Source organism: Populus nigra, chromosome 4 (assembly GCF_951802175.1).
Source record: "Populus nigra chromosome 4, ddPopNigr1.1, whole genome shotgun sequence".
In the NCBI taxonomy this organism is placed as follows: Eukaryota; Viridiplantae; Streptophyta; class Magnoliopsida; order Malpighiales; family Salicaceae; genus Populus; species Populus nigra.
The window spans coordinates 12,151,725-12,171,453 of NC_084855.1; the positions used below are offsets into that span (position 1 = coordinate 12,151,725).

A 19,729-nucleotide genomic window follows, 5' to 3' on the forward strand; every position below is an offset into this window, starting at 1 on the left:
AGAGAGAATCTTTCCTCCAATCCACAGAATCGTTCTTCTCTAACTTGCAGCGGAAGCGGGAGGATTTTACTTCAATTTTTTTTTAGAATATGATTTTAAGTATTAGATCTACAAATCTACCCTTAATTTGAAAAACTAGAGAAATTTATGCGGTTACGAGCATAATCTTACTGCTAAAAAAGTCCCTTCCTTTTTCTTCTAGTTCCCAAACCAAGCGAAAACAACTTCTTGATTCTCGTTCCTCCATTTTCTTTCCATCCAAACACAAAGGAGGGAATTTTTATTTTATTTTTTATCCCTTTCGTTTTCTTAATCTTCATCCCAAATAAAGTGTAGTGGTATTATTCTTCCAGGAAAGTAGGGTTATACAAGGCTTGAATCCGAATCTTATCCATTTTAGTCATAAGAACAGGACAATACTTGCAAGAAGCATTTGAATTTTGATGAAATTAAATTCTGGAATTGTTTAATACACCGCCTAAATTATTGAATTGGACAACGGAAAACAAATACAAATTTCTAAGCATACAAGAAAATTCTTTAGGCATTTATGGTGCCAGGAGAAATTTTTTAAGTGGTCAAAATGTTGATTTGATTCGAATCGCCGGATAGTTGTTGCTCTTCTTGTCCACCCCATTTTCGCATTCGTTCAGATGCTTGTTCAACCTGAAGATTCAACTCTAAATCAAAGCCGAGGAACAAATAAAAAAGAGCAGAAACAGATCAAACATTTAATCATTTCTCTCTTTTTTTCCCGCAAGGTTAACTGATGGTGCATGAACACATGGAACAATAGACTAGAGTCATAAACATGGATGCAGCAATAATATTCATGTCCACAAAATCACTGTCAGGAAGTGTAAGTAATTAGGTACTCACCTCCTTGTTCCAGTTGGTTTTATAAACAATATAAACAAGGATCAATGTCTGCAGGCAAGTCCCAATAATCATGCCTATCCAAATTCCCTGTAAGAAAGTAGTATTTAATGACAATACATGAACTACTCCAGTTTATTAACCAGGTCTGATCCATACATAGTTGCAGTTGCTTAACATTCCAGTTTAACTATGTTGGTTTGATCGTAAAGGTGATGAAAGAAGAATACCTTGACATGCAATTTTGTTTTGTAACCAAGAAGAAACCCTAGAGGAAGGCCGACAACGTAATAACAAAACAAGTTTATATAAGCCACCAAGGCTTGCCAGCCACCTCCCACAGCAACACCTGCATGTGATGTAAGTTATACGTACTGGCGAGGTTAATGTTGTTGTTTTCTTCAGAAAACAGTATCTCGGTATTCATCTCTCGTTTCCCTGTTTATTTTATAGAAACTTTCTATGAACAATTAAGGAAACATGCTTTTTAGATGCAGTTTTCTCAAAGTAGAAAACAATTATCTTGGTTGGCTTAGCTTGAAAATATTAAAAGACATGAATATGGTTTTCGATTTTCTAAGAAAATGGAGAATTAGCCAAGAAAACAATTTTCATTCTCTGTTAATAAACACCCTTTTTTTAGTTTTCTATTTTTAATTTTTTTTTTTGAAAAATGAAAAAAGTTTTCACAAGTAAACGCAACCTAATTATTCCATGGCGCCTATCTATAGGGTTTTTATATATATATTGTTAGCATATTTATACCTGAGATTACTGGCTGAATGCTATTTAAGATCATGGTTATACCAAGAAGGTAGGCTAAATTGGCCACCGCTTTTCTCATCTCGTCGCTAGCAGTAAAAATTATAGCAAAATGGTTCCTAGTTGCCAGAATAATCACTGCACAAAGGATCCCAATAAGGAGAGACTCAATGCATGTGACAATGACAGCGTATTTTGCAGCTCTCGGATGGCCTGATCCTAGCTCATTAGAAACTCGAACACTGCGAAACAAAGGAAAGCCCGTTGTTTCATGAGGAATGTTGACATCCAATGAAAGGGAGATATATAATCCTAATGCAAAAGGATGCCAGAAAATGAGGTGAGGTTAGCTGTACCTTATAGCTGCATTGATTCCAATAAACAACATGCCTTCCCAACCATTGATGTTCATGCTGAGAAAGAAATTGAAGCCAAGATCAACGAACCAAAAATAGTCCCCCTAACATGTCTCTAGTAATCAATTATAGGAAATCTGTTTCTGCTTCTCTCAAGGTGCTTTTATTTGCTTTGGAAAATGTTTTCAAGTTTTCATTACTACTGTAAGATAGGAATGTGCACAGGAAGAGTTATTTCAGCGAAGGGGTTTCTCACCAGATAGAAAGGGACCCAACTGCGATGATAGGATCTTCAAGGTGTCCAGTAAGAACAATTATGGTCATAAAATACCAAATCTCCAGGCAAAGCATCACAGCTGAAGCTATGGAGAGCCGAACAAAAGCCCAAATGTCCTTAAAGGCTAACCAAGACAATCCTTTCCATCCGTCCTTGCACCAACCAACCACATAAGCTAACTGAGCCAAAGCAATGCCCCAAGATGAGATGTCATAAGCAATGGCAGCACCAGCCAAACCCCACTTGAATACGTTTATGAAGAGATAAAGCACCCCAATGTGTATGATCAAAGCTGCAAGACCAATCCATGCCAAAACTCCAACCTTGCTTTGTGCCTGCAGGAACTTTTGAGTAGGGAAATTGATGGCTAACGAGAACATTTGAGGGATAACTTGAATAGTAAATTTTCCAGCAAGTTCCGCGATATCTTTTCGTTGTCCAAGCAGTTTTAGTACTGGAGTAGCAAATACATACAGCGGCAACAAGAACAAGCAAGCAACAAACAGAATTATCCATGATCTTTGCATGTACACTCCAAGTAAATTTACTTGCCCTGCTCCAAATGCTTGTCCACATAGCGTTTCAAGAGCACTGCCCATACCAAGCTGCATTTTAAATAAATCTAACAATTAGTGGATTGCTAGAACGGTAAAATGAAATCAAATGTGCGACACACCCTTTACCTGGTCTCACAAATCAGAAGCTAAATTCCATTGCTTAAAGATGGATTTCAACAAGATAAATAAGTAGTCAATCATAAAGGTGCCGATCAAGGATTGGCTCCTTTTTTTTCTTTTTTCTTTCCTGCCAATGAAGTATGTGCTAGAAACTATGAATCTTGCCCCAACAGGTTTTCCCTAATCATTAACTTTCAATCAGATTATAAATGGTGTTTAGCCTACCGGTTCTCTCCCTTGTAAAGCATGAGAGGTGGGGTAAGAATTACTTCGAGCACTGCCCTTGATACCTTATGAACCAAGCAAAGGACTTTTATCCTTACTTTTGGCATCTATAAAGTTCATCTATAAATTTTAAACAGAGATCCTACCATGAATTTGAACCAAATGCAGAAAAAGATTCGAAAAGGTTCAATGAATGTAAGATTAGGACACCCAACTTTGTTTTAGTTATCAAAACCAAAAATTGGAAATTAAACTATGATGCAAATTCACTGCTTCAACAATAAATAACTAGAAGAAAACAAAAGGAGGATCCGAGGGAAGCTGACCAGGAAACCAAAAGAGAAATTTGCAATGACAGACAGAGAGATTGCAACCGCAGATAGCTCAATATCTCCAATGTGGCCAACGAAGATGTTTGTGAACGAGTTAACTCCGTAATTGCAAAGGATATTGAATGCAATGGGGCCTGCAATTGCCCATAACTTTGAAGATTCCAACAAACAAATGTATTTTGCGTCCCCAAAGCCTATTGCAGGAGGATAATCTCCCCCCTGATCATTAGTGATCAACGTTGAAGGTGCAGGGTGGAGATCCGCAGTTTCAAGGAAATGGTGGTTATCCCTCACAAATGAATCGCTTCTTGAGACACCATCAATAAAGGGAGAGGCACTAACTGACCTTAACTTTTCACTGGGGGGTGATCCAGCAGAGGGTGAGCTACTGCTCTCCTCTGCTTTGGATTCTTCATTTCCTTTAGTATTCCCTATTTTTACTATACTTTCTGCTTTTTTTGTTTCTAAGATTAAGCTCAAGTTCTCTTGCTCTCCTTGATTATGTTTTTATTTTTATTTTTATTTTTAGCAAGCATAAAGAAGGATGTACCATTTTTTTCTAGAATGCTTGCTATAAACGAGGCTAGCCATGGAAAGAAACAAGAGGATAAAAATACGAGAGAAAGGGGGGGAATTTGACTGAGTCTTTGAGTTTAGGCGTCTAGTCAGTTTTCATTTATTTGCCAACAAAGAATGCTTGCCTAAAGTATCCTCGATAGACATGGTATGTGAGTCCCCATCTAGAGTTGTGCATTCATCATGTCTTGTCTGATTACCCTGTTTCTTAATTGTTCACGGCTAGTTAATTAATAAAATGCATATGGAAATCATGTCTTGCCTAGAAAAAGATTGTTTTTCTAACTATTTTTACTGTCTTTTTACGAGCTTGTTGTTAGAATGGTGATAAGGTGTCCTTACTTTAATGCTTCTTGTTTTCAAAATTGCTTCCTCAACTCGTAAATTTCCGCCGTCAACCAACTCACCTCTCCACCTGCACCTACCCTTTCCTCCTCCCTCTACCAACGCAATAACCTTGTTCTGTCTCTCTTTGTCTTTCTCTTCTTTCCCTCTTCCCCCTTCCCTTTTCTCTCTCTCTCCTTCTTTATCCCCTTTCCTTTCTCGCTGCCTCTCTCTCCTCCGCCAACACAACCACCATCTCTTCTCTCTGTCTCCTCAAACTCTCACCTTCGCCTTCTTTCCATTCCCATCCTCTCCTTCTCTCCTTTTTCCCCGTGTCTTTCCCTCCTCCCCCTTTTCCTTAAAGGATATTTTAGGTATTAAGTGCAAAATTGACGAATCTGTCAACCACTTAACGATTAAGGACTAATTAATTAGTTTTTGAAACTAGATGAATTGTTTAATTCATTTTAAAAAGTTATAGGTACTAATTTATACTTACCTCTCCTTTTCTGCTACAATTGTTCAGGATGATTTTGATATAAGCCGAAGTCATCATGAGTTGCAATATCTTTTGTGATCTTTGAAAGTTGAAACATGAAAATGTTAATATGAGATGATATTATGGAATCCAATATATCAAGGAATTTGAGTTTTTGAGTATCTGAATAATGAATAATCATATATTTATGTTAATTTTTTATTATCCATGATTTAGGATAAATAGGGTTAGTGACATAAATCTGAATTTCTGCAAAATAATTATTTTTAATGGGATTTAAATACATATTAATGATTGAGTTAATGGCTTTATAGTGAGGAGTTATAGTAAATGAACAATAAAATTCTACGAACAATAATGTTTGTTTTTAGTTTATGTATGATAAATGTTGAGAATATAATGCAAGAGAGTAAACACTCCTTGTCTGAGTTGTTTAGATAGTATTTATAATCTTTATACCTCGAACTTTCTTCCTCTTATTCGAGGGGTCATAAGTCTTTTTCTTCTTCCCATCCAAGTGGTGGGGACGAGGGGGGACCATTAAATCAACATTTAAGTGTTTTTTAACATGGTATTAATGTTGATGTGAGTACCACGTGTCTATAAAAAAACAGCTTTATATTATTTTATACATAATATTAATGTTGATGAGATCAACTCTTATAATTAACACTAATATTAATTGTTGCATGGACGATTCTTAAAGAATTTTTTGCCTAGCTAGTGTGCAGAGAGATGATGATCCTAGATTCCTATGTTGGGTGCTAGGATAAAGCTCCAGTATGAGGGAATTGATTCTAATATAAAATATATTGATCCATTAATAACTTTCTAAGTCTTTTCATATCTAATATACAAAAGATTTTGAAAATACCACTTGTTTTTTAAGAGAGATATTTTACCTTCTCCATATGTTTTGTATGCCCAATAATATAAAATTGTTGGGATTCTTGTGGCAAATATCACATTCTTAATGGAAAGGATCTTCTCAAGAATAAAAAATACAGCTCACCTTTAATGCATCAATTAAGTAGGCTTTCAGGTATTTGAGATGACATGATGAGACACTAATTCAACATTGGAGGTGATAAATTATCTCCTTTCTAACCATAGCCTATATATGATATATTATTTTTTACAATTTGGTCTTGGTATTTTTAAATTTTTTATTTTTTTTGGTTAATGTTATTATTCCTTTCAATTTAACCCTAAAATTTAAATTTTTTTTGTTTCCCTCTAATTTTTTTATTTCAATTTTAATCCTTATTTTTTTAATTATTATTTTTTATTTTTAATCTTTTTATATCCTTTAATGTTTCAGGGAATTATGGCAGCTTCAACAACGCGAATCCGAACTCAGTATGTACACATGAAATCAGGAACTTCTCCTTCAGTGATATGGATTACGTAAAAAAGAATATACAGATCAGGAAATCCGTATCCTTGAAGAATCCGGATTAGATTCGCACTATAAATACAGGATACCTGAGGCGATTTATCTCACAAACCCATTCAAGCAAACCTTAGAATTCTCTCTCTCAGTGCTCTCTCTTTACGCACCAGCTTTCTTGCAACCCATATTCATTGTCTTCCAAGCGACCATGGCTAATTTCAGGAAAACAGTACTGGTGGTTTCTTTCTTGACGACGGCTCTTTGCGGAGTCTCCATGGCTACCGTTTACCAAGTCGGTGACTCTGCTGGTTGGACAAGCATGGGTCAAGTGGATTACCAAGATTGGGCTGCCAACAAGAATTTTCACGTTGGTGATACTCTCGTCTTCAACTACAACAACCAATTCCACAACGTGAAGCAAGTGACGCATCAGGGTTTCGAGTCATGCAATGCAACGTCACCACTAGCTACTTACACCAACGGCTCCGATACAGTCACTCTTGAAAAGCTTGGCCACTTCTACTTTATATGTGGTTACCCTGGTCACTGCCAAGCAGGACAAAAGATTGATATCCTGGTCGCTCCGGCAACTTCAAATTTGGGTCCTGCTCCGTCATCTCAGATCTCACCTAGTAGTGCTTCAACTCTTTCTTTCAGTAATCTTTCTTGGGCTTCGGGTGTGCTTCTTGCACTCTGTCTCTTGGGATTTGGCTATTAGGAAGGTTTTCGAGTTGCCTGTTTTTTACCAATCTGGAGGGCTTTTTTTAATTTATTTTCTTCTTCGTTTTTAGCCCAAGACTTTTCTTTTCTTTTTTCTTATATTAATTAAGTAGCAAAACATGACTAATGGCAGATTCAAAGTATATGTTTCCTCTTTTTTTTTTCCGATATATTAATTTTCTTTTTTATAAATGAGATTCATCATTAACTGCATGATGTCTTCAATGAAAATACAAGTCGTCCAGGACAACTGATGGCAGTATTGTTTCTTATTAGTTGATGCTAGATGGTCTCGCAAAACAGCACCGGTTGTGTTATTTTTCTAGTAAAATATTTAGATTCTAATAGTATTCTTAAAAAGATTTAATAATATGAGTTATAATCTTGACCAATTAAATAAATTGATTTTATTTGAATAAGACAAAAAAAAAATTTCTTAGTTTTATTGAAAAAAAATTATTTTTTAATTATATAAAGTGTGTTTCAGTTTTACGAGGTTAACGTGATTCATCTATAATTTTTTTATATATAGATTAAACTCATTTTTTAAAATAAAAATATTTATTTTTTTACAATTTTTAATCTGTGCAGTCTTGCATAAAAGTTTTTTCTTTTATTTTATTCAATAAATTTTATGTGTATATTGGTTTATGTAACATATTGATTTTTATAAATAAATTTATTACACACAATTGAATAAATGATTTATATTGCGATATTAGATATCTTGGTTTACATTTCTCTCTTAATTTTTCTAATTTTTCTTTTTGTTATTATTAATGAATTTTTTTATTTATATAAATAATTTTTTATTTATTTAATTAGATACTCGTATCAGTTTTTGAATTTTTTTAGAAAACAACTTGTATACTCAATGTTTTTTTTAAAGAAAAATTTACGATTAAATATGAGAGATTTGTGGTTCTCAGTGCCTGAAAGTTGAAAAATCGTGTTAGAATTTTAGAGTTTTTTGTTCCTCAAGTAGCTTATGATTTATTTTTTAATAAATTAGCACAATTTAAAAAAATATAAATAAAATAGCATATTGAGTTATGTTATTTCAATGCAATAGCGTGACTTATTGAAATAGAATCAAAATTATAAGTTTTTTTTTCAATATTTATTTCTTTTTTGATCAATTCTTTATCAGAAATTTTATTCCAAAATTTTTAGTTATTAAAATAACTAACGTCATTTTATTTATAATTGTTAATTAACCTACTAAGTTAAAAATTCTTATTAAAATTTAAATTGACCACAACTAACCTACTAAGAAACTTTATTAAAATTTAAATTGTTAACATAATTATTAATGAAACTACTAAGTTAAAAAAAATTTGACTGCAACTAACCATTTTAATTAATAATTATCATAATTATTGAGAATAAAATAGCGTTAATAATCAATTATTTTGATTTGTAGTGGATAAATATTATTTTAAATTTTAAATTAAACTAAAAATATAATATTTTAATAGGTTACGGTATTCCCAACAACATAATATATTGAATTTGTTGTTTAAATTTATCTGTGTGGTTGTGATGTTCTTCACAATACAACCATCAATGTCATTTCTCTGATTATTTTTTGAAAAATTAACTCTATCATTTTATTATTTGTTCAAAATTGCATTACCTATCAAATTTTAAAAAATTACAATTTCCATCCTAATAGTTCACCCATAACAGTTGACATCTTGTACTGACACATCCAAAAAAAATCATAAAAAATTATCTAATTTTTTATTTGATTGCTAAAAAATCTTTACATTTAATATTACAAATTTCACATTAATAAAAAAGACCTAGTCATCTTCTTTGATCTTTCACCCATCTTCTTCCCCTAAATACTAAACCTACCCGCCACCTTTCTTTTCCTTTGATCCCTCACCAGCCACTATCTCCAGCCATAAACCCATATCCTCATCAAACCCACAATCCAGCCGAACTTCATAGCCACCACCTTCACCGAACTTCAAATAAACCAGGCGCACCCCAACACCAAGCGACCCAGGTCCGGGTGTCTCTGTCCTGCATTGACCTTATTAAACCAAATCATTCCAAAAATGGAAGCTTTGGTGATGAACAATTAACTGCTAGCTGTACCAAAATTCCTTGAAGCAAAAGGTGAAAATTTGATGGATTCCGGAGAAATTCACAAAATCTATTGGCACGCCTGTCCTGAATTGATCTTATTATCAACCTCCTGGGCCAGCAATGAACTTGGAGACTGCTTTTCATTAACTACAGTGGTGGAGAATTCATAATTAATAGAGCTGAACTTATAAAGCAAGCATGCAATTGAACAAAAGACAGGACAAAACAAAGTAATTACCATCTCCACCGTAATCAGGGTCCTATCTACAGATAAACAATTTTTGGCAGGAGATTCCTGATTTTCACTCCCAGAAACAGATTTATCATCATTCTTCGCTATTTTTCCTGGTGCTTTACTGCATCGATCTTTTTCCTCGCTATTTTTCGAGTTATCATATCATTATGAAAAGGACAAAATGATAATTGAAGAGAGAGAAATTGTGTTTGGAGGAAAGAAGATTTCGTATTTGTCTTTTATTTGAGTTTGTAATGTATATTATATATGGGATAATTTGATTTTTTTTATTTGATTTAAAAGTTTATGTTAACCCAGATTGCAAGTTATAATTTTTTAAACCTTGATACCGAATTATAGATATCAAATTAAAAAAAAAATTAACCCTACTATTTTGTGAAAAAGAAAGAAAAGAAAGTTGGCAAGTGTTGCCTGAAATTAAAAACACAGAATTTTATCAGTTCAAAAGTTCCTGAAGTCAACAATCTGCCACCTCGTTTGACCTTATAGTTTCATCTGACTTTAAATAGTTGTGTTCAATCCAGAAGAATATCAGGATTTTATGTAGTTTTAAAAATTATGACACTGCAATTCTAAGCAAAACATGTTTTCAAGTTATAATACAAACTGCCACTGTTGAAATATAAGAATCCACTAAACCTTCTACAGCAAAGACCATGAATGCTATGATTGGGACAGTCACGACGAGAGAGGCGGCCATCTCTGAAAGCAGCCTCTCTAAGAAGCTACACTTCCCCAGCTCCCCCCCTAAAAAAAAAATAAACAAATAAAATAAAAAAAAAATAAAGTTGAAACCACTCTTTGATATCCGTGTCTAACTACTGAAGAAAATGATCTCTGTAGCAAATCCTTTTTCTTTTTTTGAAATGGATTTAGAAACTTCAGTTAGTAATAGCTAGTCTCTTACGGCTTTGTAGTAGATTCTGGTGTGGTGATTCAAAAGCACACCTGGAGATCAAATTACATTAAAAAAGAAAAGAAAAAACATTTTTTGATTTTATGGAATCATTGTTCACACATAAATTTTTACTATGAATTATAATAATGCCGTATTTTTTTGTCACTCAATTCTTTCGACTCTTGAATTTTATCACTTCAAATTACTTGATAGTTTCTGGGTATAAAAGACATCGTCATGCTCAAACCACGTGTGACAACATATGGTATTAGAATGTTGCCTTTCTTGGTGGCTTTGAAAGATTCTTGCACTTATCAGTGGTGCGACACGTGTATAAAATGATGGTACATGAAATTTTGTTTTTTTCTCTTCTTCTCTCCTTAATTTCCGCATAAATTCTCTAAAAAAATACCAACGTGTTACGTCAAATTTAATCTTTGTTTTTTTTTTCCTTTTAATTTTTTTTTTCAATTATATTTTTTAATATTTGATTGATTGTTAATTAAGCTTCATGATTCTTTTCAGTTTATCTTCTATGAGATAATCTCATATTAATAATCTGAGTCACAAGTTTAAAAAATTAATCTAGATTGTCTTTTAGCCTTTCTCTTAAGTTCTTTTTAAAATTGATTTATTTTTAAATTTTATCTTTCAATATTAATTTTATTAGAAATTTAATTTCATAATTTATTTCTATTTTCATTTTATGAGGTTATCTCAATTTCATTACATGCGTCACAGGTTTGATAAATTACCAGACCCGATTCCTTTTTTTCATTGTTTTTTAAATTGATTTTTCTTTTCAATTTTATATATTAAGTTATTTATGAATTAAATTTTACTTGATAAATAAAAAAAATCTTTTCTCTGATTTTGTTCATATATATAATTAGTTATTCTTACAATATTATGTTACAATCCTCGTAAAAGCCAATATACGCTTCTGACTTTAAAATTTTAATTTATAATAATGGTATCAATTAAGAACATATAAACGACCTACCCAAAAGGAGAAATTCCTAATGGAGTCGTCATTCCATCACACGTCACTTGCGCGGCGTCGATTGACAATTTTTCGCTCGTTAGTTTGTTCTTTAGGAGTCGCCACCTAATATTTGATTGAAGACTACTAGAAAACCTCAATGTACTGGTCTTTATTAGAGATTCACGAGTAAAGGACAGGTTGTGACTATGGAAGGCATTAGTACCACTAGCGCACCCTACCTAAAATAAGATGATTCATGGTTTTTTTTTGTGTTAAAGAAGTTTTTAAAAATTTTCTTTTCATCATATATTAGGAATGTCTTGCATGTAAGTTCATAATCCTTAACTGTGAGCAAATCAAAACATTAAATTCTTCTTTTATCTTTGCATCTTTATCATAAAAAACATCCATAAAAAAAAATACAGCCACATTCACTTTAACTATGTTTTTTTTCTTTTTTCTTTTTCTTTTTTTATCTACATCCACATTTGCAGGCTACAAATTATAAAAATTCAAAACTAAACAAAAAGTACATTAAACAATTTCAAATTTACAAAATAAACCCCTAAAATTCATAGCAATGGTGGGAAAACTCCTGGATCTTCAGGAACAGTGACGACACTTCTTCTCCTCGCGCCGCCGCAGACAACGCTCAGGAAGCAAGTGGATTTGGCCCAACTTCCTTCCCTCGCCGGTGGTGACAAGCAACGTCACCTGCGAAGCAAAGGAAACACAACAAACAAACAATTTTGTTCGATTTTAGATATGTTCAAAGCCTTCTTTTCCTCTCGGTTAGTTTTTTCCTTCTGCCAATGGCACATCTGGTTGTTGCTGTCGTCCAGGGCCGCTGAAGTTGTGGTGGATATGGGAGGAGGTTGTTCGGTCAGGGGGTTCGGTTGGAAATGGATCTAGATCTACAGGTCCAATCATGTGCGGGTTGATGTTGGAGGGTCTACTTTGGGTCTTGGCAAGATGGCTGGTGATGATGTGAAGAAGAAACTGAAACAGCCAGCAAGATGGGAGAGTAAAGGGGAACGACTCTAGGTATGTCGGGTCTTTGTGGAGGTCGGTGTGCATAAAAGGCTGAAGAAGGTAAGATCTACTGGATGAGGGCGAAAGGAAATGGGAAAAAAATGGAGGTCGATCTGTGGGGGGAAATGGAAAGGGAAACAGGGGGAAAGAGAGCAGTGGCAGAGAGGGCTAGAAGCTTTTGCTCTCTGGTTCTCTTTGGCAGAAGGGCGGGGGGTGCTGGCTTTGGGAGGAAAGCCCGGTGAGCAATGAAAGGAAATGCTTTGGCTGGTGGGAAAAGGAGTGACTGTGAGAAGGAGATGGTGGCTAGACAAATGGAGCGGCCAAGGAAGAAGAAAATCCCAAAACCAGAGGGTGTGCGGCTGCTCTTTTTGTTTTGTCAAGTGGGTGCAACCGGCTGGTTTGAAATAGATGGGTTTTTAGGGTTAGAGTTTTTTTTGTGCTCTCCAAATGTGCAAAATTACCCCCCCCTTTTGTATGTGTTGAAAACTTCTATTTATAGACAAAAATATTGTTAGGTTCTCAAACTTAGTCCCTCAACTTCTTTCATTTTTTGTAAATTCAATTTTTTTTATTTTTTGGACTTTTCTTATCAACATCAACTCAAAAAAGAAAAATAATTGATTTTAAAAATAACACATGAAAAGTCAAACGCATTCAAAATTTTTTTTAGCATTTTCAATATCTTCTCTCAAAAGATTTAAATTTTCAAAGGTCTTTTGAATGCGTGACTTTTTACTCGTTATTTTTAAAATCAATGATTTTCCTCATTCGAGTTAATGTTGATAAGAAAAATCAAATTTACAAAAAAAAAAAAAGAAGTTGAGAGATCAAGTTTGGGGACCTAACAATATTTTTGCCTATAAATAAAAGTTTCCAACACATACACAAAGAGGGGCAATTTCGCACATTTGAAAGGAACACAAAAAACCCTAACCCTAAAAACTCATCTCTTTCAAACCAGCCGATCGCCCCCTCTTGGCCAAAAACAAAAAGTCGCTGCCCTCCTGGTTTTGATTTTTCTCTCCCAAGCCCAGCACCTCTTATTCATCCCCACACATGCCCGACCACCACACATTTTCCTTTCCCAGCCAACCCACCACATTTCCTACAATCTCAGAGGGCTGTCCGGCACTGTTCTGAATTTCTTTTTGGTTTATTTTGTAAATTCCAAATTGTTTGATGTAATATTTATTTAGTTTTTTTGAATTTTTTTAATTTGTAGCGTGCAAATGTGGATGTAAAAAAGAGAAAACAAAAAAAAACATCTTAGTGAAAATGAGTGTTGTTTGTAATTTTTTTTTATTTATGGATTTTTTTTATAATAAAATTGCAAAGAATAAAGAAGAATTTAATGTTTTGACTTACTTATGGTGAAGGATTATGAACATACACGTAAGTTGTATTTCTAATATCCGATGAAAAGACAATTTTTAAAACTTTTTTTATCACATCAAATCGCGATGCAACTTACCTCAAGTAGGGTGTTAATACCTTTGTAAAGATGGGTTCTATTCATTATGTGAACATGGGTAGGTTTTCTAACTGGTCTCAAAAGGGTCTCATATCTACCTAGTGACGATCTTCGTAAAGATAGTGTAGGGGTGTTGCGAGAAATGATTAAGGCATGTATACCCACCATTACCAAGCAGACACTCAGATATGAGTTGGGTGTTTCACGCATCTGAACCCTGACCAATAATCATAGGATAGATCGCTAGTTCCTCACCAAACTTAGAAGCTTGTGTGTGCTTTCAAAAATTAAAACATGTGATGCATAAGACAATTCTATAAAATGCACGGAAACAAAAACATTAACAAAAAGATAAAATTGCAAAAATTTAAACACATCAAATACACAAAGTTTAGTCCAATATTGTCAGAAACAGTACCTTCCCAAGTGGAGTCCTCATTCTGAACGCGTCACGATGATATTTGATTTTCCATATATTTTCTCAAAACACATGATATAAAGTTATTAATCAAATGATGAGCACATAACTAAACATTTTATAAACATAAAAGATATCTTGACAATGATCCTGATTACTACTGATGTACTACTTATCATAAATCACTAATATATTTAATAACATAATTTATATTTTTATCACATGTATTGCTTTTTAAATGTGATTAAAAAAAATAAGATTATTGGTCACATTTGTGAGATTCTTTGCGTAAATGTTTTAGAATGTAATTCCGTGATGTGCTAAAAAAACATTAAAGAGATCATTTAAAAAAAAAGTTCAAAAAAATAAAATAAAAAAGATTGTGTTGGGTACCTCAATAGGTGAAAAAAACCTTTCAACTCCCCTTATTCGATCGGAAGTGAATGATGGTTATGGAGGTACCCAAGTCAGGTGCGAAAACATTAAAAAAAAACACTAACCCAACCTGACCATTGACCATCCCTTCTACCAAATATCAAGGCCAATTCTTGAATTTCGATTCAAAAAAATGTTGGAAAGAAGTTCCTAGAAATATGTAAGAAGTTCCTAGAAATATGTTTCACTTAGTTTCCCAAAGAAGATCGTAGATAGAAAAGGTATTACAATTCTTATATAATACCAGTAACAAGGAATGGGAGGAGCTTATAAATCTGTGATCAGGCAATTGAAAGATACAAAGAATTGATATGCAGAAGCATGCATCTTAGGGGATTATACAAGATTTTTTCTTAAAATTAAACAGTAGGCATACATCTAATGCCATGTCAATCTGAGTTCACACAGTATACCTTTTCATTGTTCAATGCGCTTTCCATACATTCATCGACTCCTAGATGCTGAATTCATCCAGAAACTAACAGATGCAATTTTAAAGAACAACTATACACAGCATACAACAAGCAAATAGAAAAGAATATGCAAAAGAAAGAGAAATATAGTATGCTAAAACAACATGGAAGACAGCACTGACCATTTGCTTTTTAACTTGAAGGTACATGGTTTGCATGTACTCCCTCCAACAACCGTGTAGTTATCTGCAGATCCATTTCATAACTAGCAACCGAGGTATTAACATGGATATAGAGGCACAAACAGAGGAAAACCTGTTTCCATATAGTCCTAAAAGTTCATTCCTTTACTACCACTAAACTTCTCAAGAGGAGCCACACAAAATGATAATTTGACCCTTCAAACCAAGCAAGACCAAATTAAAAATGAACCTGTGGGCACTGTACCAACCAGCAGTGAGACAGAATTGACACCATCCGCAGCCCACTAAAGTTGGCAAGCTGTTAACTGAAACAGCCAAAAAACCTCCATCTCAAAAAGCATTAGACAGCAACTAATTGTAGGTGCGGTCAATTATTACTTCCTGTAACATAAAAAAGCAGAGTGCAAATAAATGTATAAAAAAACCATGAGTCAATAGCGAGTAGTAGAGTCATTCCACAAAAGCATGAAGAGTAATTTTTTTCCCTCATACTTGCTTCTATCTTTTACGTGAAACAACCAACTAAATAGCATATTCCTCGAGGGGATAACAAAGCGGCTATTTAAAAGGAATTCCAGATTACATCAATCATCTCATAGGTAATAAGAGAGCACTAAGATCATCCACTGACAGCACATAAGGTCATTTTACAAGAGGCAAACCTGGTCACATATGGGGCAGATGTCACTCCTTTCCATCCACTCTAGAATGCAGGAAAGGTGAAAATGATGTTCGCATTTCGTGATGTGTTTTGGATTCTCCAAGTCATACTCTGCAAATGCAAGCAGACAAAGCTGACTAATTACTTTTGGACAACTACACATCAATTCAGGAACGACCTTGATTTACTTCTCTTTATCCAGAAAAACTGTAAAAACATAAATTGAAAACAGCATTTATCTCCTATGAGAAAAGGCACCACCACACCTTCAAGGCATATCGGACAAGCATCTTCTTCTGTTGCTGATGCAACAGGTTCATGGAATTTTGTCACGTCTGACTTCCTTGGGGAGAAAAGAAATGAACTAGCATGAGTTTTGCAGTCCAATTCTTCAAGATCTTCACATGTTGCCAAAGTTTCAAAACTACTGCGACTAATTATTTCCCTAACAGACTCAGAATCTGGTGATTGTGGACATCCCAAAACCACATCATATGGCAGAGGCACAGGTGGGGGGCGGAAACTATCAGGCGTTGATGTATTCAAATTCAAGATGATATTTTGTTAGCCAAAAGAACCTATATGAGCCCATTTTCAAGATATTTTGCTTGAAGTGGTAGTAGTTTTAGGCTATGTCATTGTAAAATGGAGTAGAAAAAAAGTGCAGAATACAAACTTTGAGTATCAGTCTGTTCTAAGAATTATTTATAATTGCATCTTACATCATTTCTCTTACAGAATCTCAACAATAAAGCTCCCTCAAACCTATAGATTACAATTCAATTAAGCAATCATTCACAAAAATTGATCAATCAAATGGCACTTTTGAACAGCATCAAGGTTTTTCTCTATTTGGCTTGCTGTCATTCAAGGAACGGATTGTGAAATAGTGCAAGAATTAGAAAGCTAAAATTAGAGGCATGTTTTTAAGCTTATATTCATGGCTAAAACAACTGAGTTATAACATGTTCTGTCCCCTATACGTGCAACGTTGACCCTAAAATTCTCCCATTATCGCATAAAACATTCTCAAGAATAGCCTTTCCTTTCCCAATCCAAACTGATTGAACACCAAAGTGTAACATTTCACAGGTGTAACAGCCATTAAATAACCCCAGCTCCACTTCAAAACTATCTCTATAGCAGTGCATTTATACGAGGATAAACTGGAGCAAATGGGGAAAACCAAAAACGCCATCTTGTATTATAACAACCCCACCCAGGTTTAAACCTCAAAGAGAGATCCTAAAACTCTAGCTGGTTCCGAATCCTATGCACAATTCCGAAAAGCACAGCTTTCGCCCTGCAAGAACCCACATCCACTTCAACAGAAGCAAGAAACCATAATGACACAACATTAATGTCAACCAAAATCTACTAGAACTAACATGACCGGCAGATATCATATACATATACTTCGAGAGTAAGGATAAAGTAAATATTACTAACATAATAATACACGGGCGTTCCGTTTAAATGAGGTTTCCTTGAAGAACAACAGCAACCTCCCATTCCCTGCAATCTTGCTTCTGTTATTCAATAAATGGTACCAATGGTTGTGGCATAGCTAAGCTTCCTGTTATTTCCCATCAAAAGAACAGTATAGTTTATACGTGTCACTAATATCATCACCTTAAAAATCACAAAAACTAATACTACATAAGTTATTAGCAGACACTATCATGCGTCAAATTCGGAACCCAAATGGGCAAAGAGATGCCTATCAGTACTAAAAGATGTGAAGGATGAAGCTTACCTGAAGAGAGACGCTGAAGCAAAATACGATTCGGTGAGAAGAAAGGGAAGGACAGGGAAGGGAGGGGAGGGGAGGAGTGACTCTGCTTTTTGTAATTTTGTCTTTGTTGCTATACTTTTTTCTGTTGCTGCTTTCCTCACTGCGCGCTCCACTCATTTTGATAATACAGACTCATTATCCCTTCGAGTCTGAGTTGAGTCGAGTCTTTTGCCTAATTAATTAATTAATTAATTAATGGAGTTAAGGTTGTCAAAAACACAGCACAAAAAATATATTTTATATATAATTCTAACATTTTAAAATAAATAATTTAAATAAAAATTTATATATAGTTCAAATACCTAAAAATATATAATTCAAATAAAAATAAATACATAATTTAAAAATACAATATAATTATTCATGTTGATAAATTTTCATTAGCTAACACTTAAAACTTCTGGAGATTTAAATTTTGCTTGATGATTTGAAATATAAAAAATTATATTACTTCTCTGTTTTTACACTCTATTCTCTCACAATTTACATTCCACATATCCAAGTTTCTTCCCATTTTCAAACTTCTACCAGAATTTAACTTTTATTGGATCTCCACCTTCTCCTAAAAAAATCACCTGCAAGTTTTCAAATGGCCTAAACCAAGAACGTGGAATATGGTCCCTGACTCCCTGGTATACACAGAATGTAAACTTTTTGACATTGCAGCAACAAAATCTATTTTTTCTTCAAGCATTTATGACAATTTTTCTTTCCTCTGGAAAAGACACAGAATAACTGATAAATTTTCATGAGGACAAACTAAGTAGAATGTTGAATTAGTCCGTAGATAACAACTGGGATGCATAAAATCTCAGATAACAACAACAAAAGTAAATGCATAAAGCTCATGGATCGACTGGCAGATCTCTCTTCATGATAATCTAGATCAGTTAATGTTTGTGAGGTTAGAAAGAAATGGAGTTATTATCTCAAAAGTCATAGGCTTTTGAAACCAGCCATTTAGACCTGCTTCCATGAAAGTTTGCTGTTGATCAGGAGCCTCAGCAGTACTCGAGGTGTAACCACTAATGTTGCTCTCCGCACCCAAAGCTCGCAGTTCCCTTATTTCCTGTTTCAATTAAGAAGCAGGTGAATATGATGTTGATTGCTTCAGATGAGTAAAACTTGACAACTTGCATTACTTAGAAAAGTCGTTGATAATGGGAAAAAAAGAGAGTGTTGTTGATGAAGAGGAAGCCGCCGATCTCACAGTAGCTGGTTAATTGTAGAGAGAGCCTGAGACTGAGAGAAAGAGATTAGGGTAAATGTTGTGTGTGGTGTGTGGCTATTGGCTGATGCTGATGTGGAGGGCTAGAATACTGCTATATATGTTTTATTTTGTTGAAATCGTAAAACCGGTTTTAAACTCGTGATTTTATTCTATTTCACCTAATTTTACTGTTTTTATTTGATTTTAATTCAATTTCTTCTATTTTTAAGTTTCTAGAGCGATTTAGCACGATTAGCATAAATTAACTCGTTTACGAGTCAACTCATGAATCTAACACCCTTAAATGAAGTATATTTTACAAAAATTACTGCAGCTTGATTATTATTATATGGTTTAGCATTAACTGGATCTATTGCCTGTATTACACGTGTTAGTTAAAAAATTCAACATAAAAAATATTAAGAATTTTTTTTAAAAAAATCAAGTCATTAGCTGAATTAATAATTTAAATAAAAATTACAACAACAATAAATAAACTAATAAAAAAAATAACAAAAATAAATTAAAAAACCCGATTTGAGTCCATCCGAAGTATAAAAAAATCTAATGTTGAAGGGTGAAACTAACAAAAAAAAAACAAAAAAAACCCCTTAGTTGAACCAAGTTAACTCGTAGATTCTGTGACCATGAACATAAAATTGAGATAATCTCATAGAAAGAAAAGCAGGAGAAGAAGTTTGAAGACCAATTCCAAATAAATCAAATGAGAATATGATAGCTCATATAAAATAAAAGGAAAAAGCAGAAACTCAACCTTTAGCAAATAAAATGTTGCAAAATGAAAATCAAGAAAAAAATATAATTAAAAAAAGTAAAA

At 33.8% G+C, this 19,729-nt stretch overlaps 3 protein-coding genes across 3 annotated transcripts; 1 reads left to right on the forward strand and 2 right to left on the reverse strand.

Annotated features, from left to right (window-relative positions):
• Positions 1-467: 467 nt before the first annotated feature.
• LOC133690790 (protein DETOXIFICATION 34-like) lies at positions 468-5,445 on the reverse strand. The gene is made up of 8 exons (XM_062111052.1): positions 5,364-5,445; positions 3,500-3,999; positions 2,251-2,876; positions 1,995-2,051; positions 1,642-1,880; positions 1,107-1,225; positions 880-966; positions 468-666 (listed from the first exon to the last, which is right to left on the reverse strand). The coding sequence occupies exons 1-8, from the start codon at positions 5,443-5,445 to the stop codon at positions 571-573; spliced, it is 1,806 nt and encodes a 601-aa protein (XP_061967036.1). The 3' UTR covers positions 468-570.
• A 979-nt stretch (positions 5,446-6,424) lies between these two features.
• LOC133690924 (mavicyanin-like) lies at positions 6,425-7,353 on the forward strand. The gene has a single exon (XM_062111204.1). It carries the CDS (start codon positions 6,506-6,508, stop codon positions 7,013-7,015), a length of 510 nt encoding a protein of 169 aa, XP_061967188.1. The 5' UTR covers positions 6,425-6,505; the 3' UTR covers positions 7,016-7,353.
• Positions 7,354-11,683: 4,330 nt separating this feature from the next.
• Positions 11,684-17,636, reverse strand: LOC133690799 (probable E3 ubiquitin-protein ligase RHB1A). The gene is made up of 6 exons (XM_062111062.1): positions 17,336-17,636; positions 17,165-17,189; positions 16,870-16,946; positions 16,153-16,441; positions 15,888-15,997; positions 11,684-15,606 (listed from the first exon to the last, which is right to left on the reverse strand). The coding sequence occupies exons 1-6, from the start codon at positions 17,396-17,398 to the stop codon at positions 15,577-15,579; spliced, it is 594 nt and encodes a 197-aa protein (XP_061967046.1). The 5' UTR covers positions 17,399-17,636; the 3' UTR covers positions 11,684-15,576.
• Positions 17,637-19,729: the final 2,093 nt, after the last annotated feature.

Excerpts from the sequence above, each read along its gene's own strand:
- LOC133690790 (XM_062111052.1), bottom strand. The coding sequence starts at position 5,445 with ATGGTCCCCCCTCGTCCCCACCACTTGGATGGGAAGAAGAAAAAGACT. Across the intron at positions 1,226-1,641 it reads CATTCAGCCAGTAATCTCAG|GTGTTGCTGTGGGAGGTGGC; the intron begins GTATAAATATGC and ends CATCACATGCAG. Across the intron at positions 667-879 it reads AAACCAACTGGAACAAGGAG|GTTGAACAAGCATCTGAACG; the intron begins GTGAGTACCTAA and ends TTGAATCTTCAG.
- LOC133690924 (XM_062111204.1), top strand. The coding sequence starts at position 6,506 with ATGGCTAATTTCAGGAAAACAGTACTGGTGGTTTCTTTCTTGACGACG.
- LOC133690799 (XM_062111062.1), bottom strand. The coding sequence starts at position 17,398 with ATGGGAGGTTGCTGTTGTTCTTCAAGGAAACCTCATTTAAACGGAACG. Across the intron at positions 16,442-16,869 it reads TTTTAGGGTCAACGTTGCAC|ATCTTGAATTTGAATACATC; the intron begins GTATAGGGGACA and ends TAACAAAATATC. Across the intron at positions 15,607-15,887 it reads TCTGCCCCATATGTGACCAG|GAAGTAATAATTGACCGCAC; the intron begins GTTTGCCTCTTG and ends TTTATGTTACAG.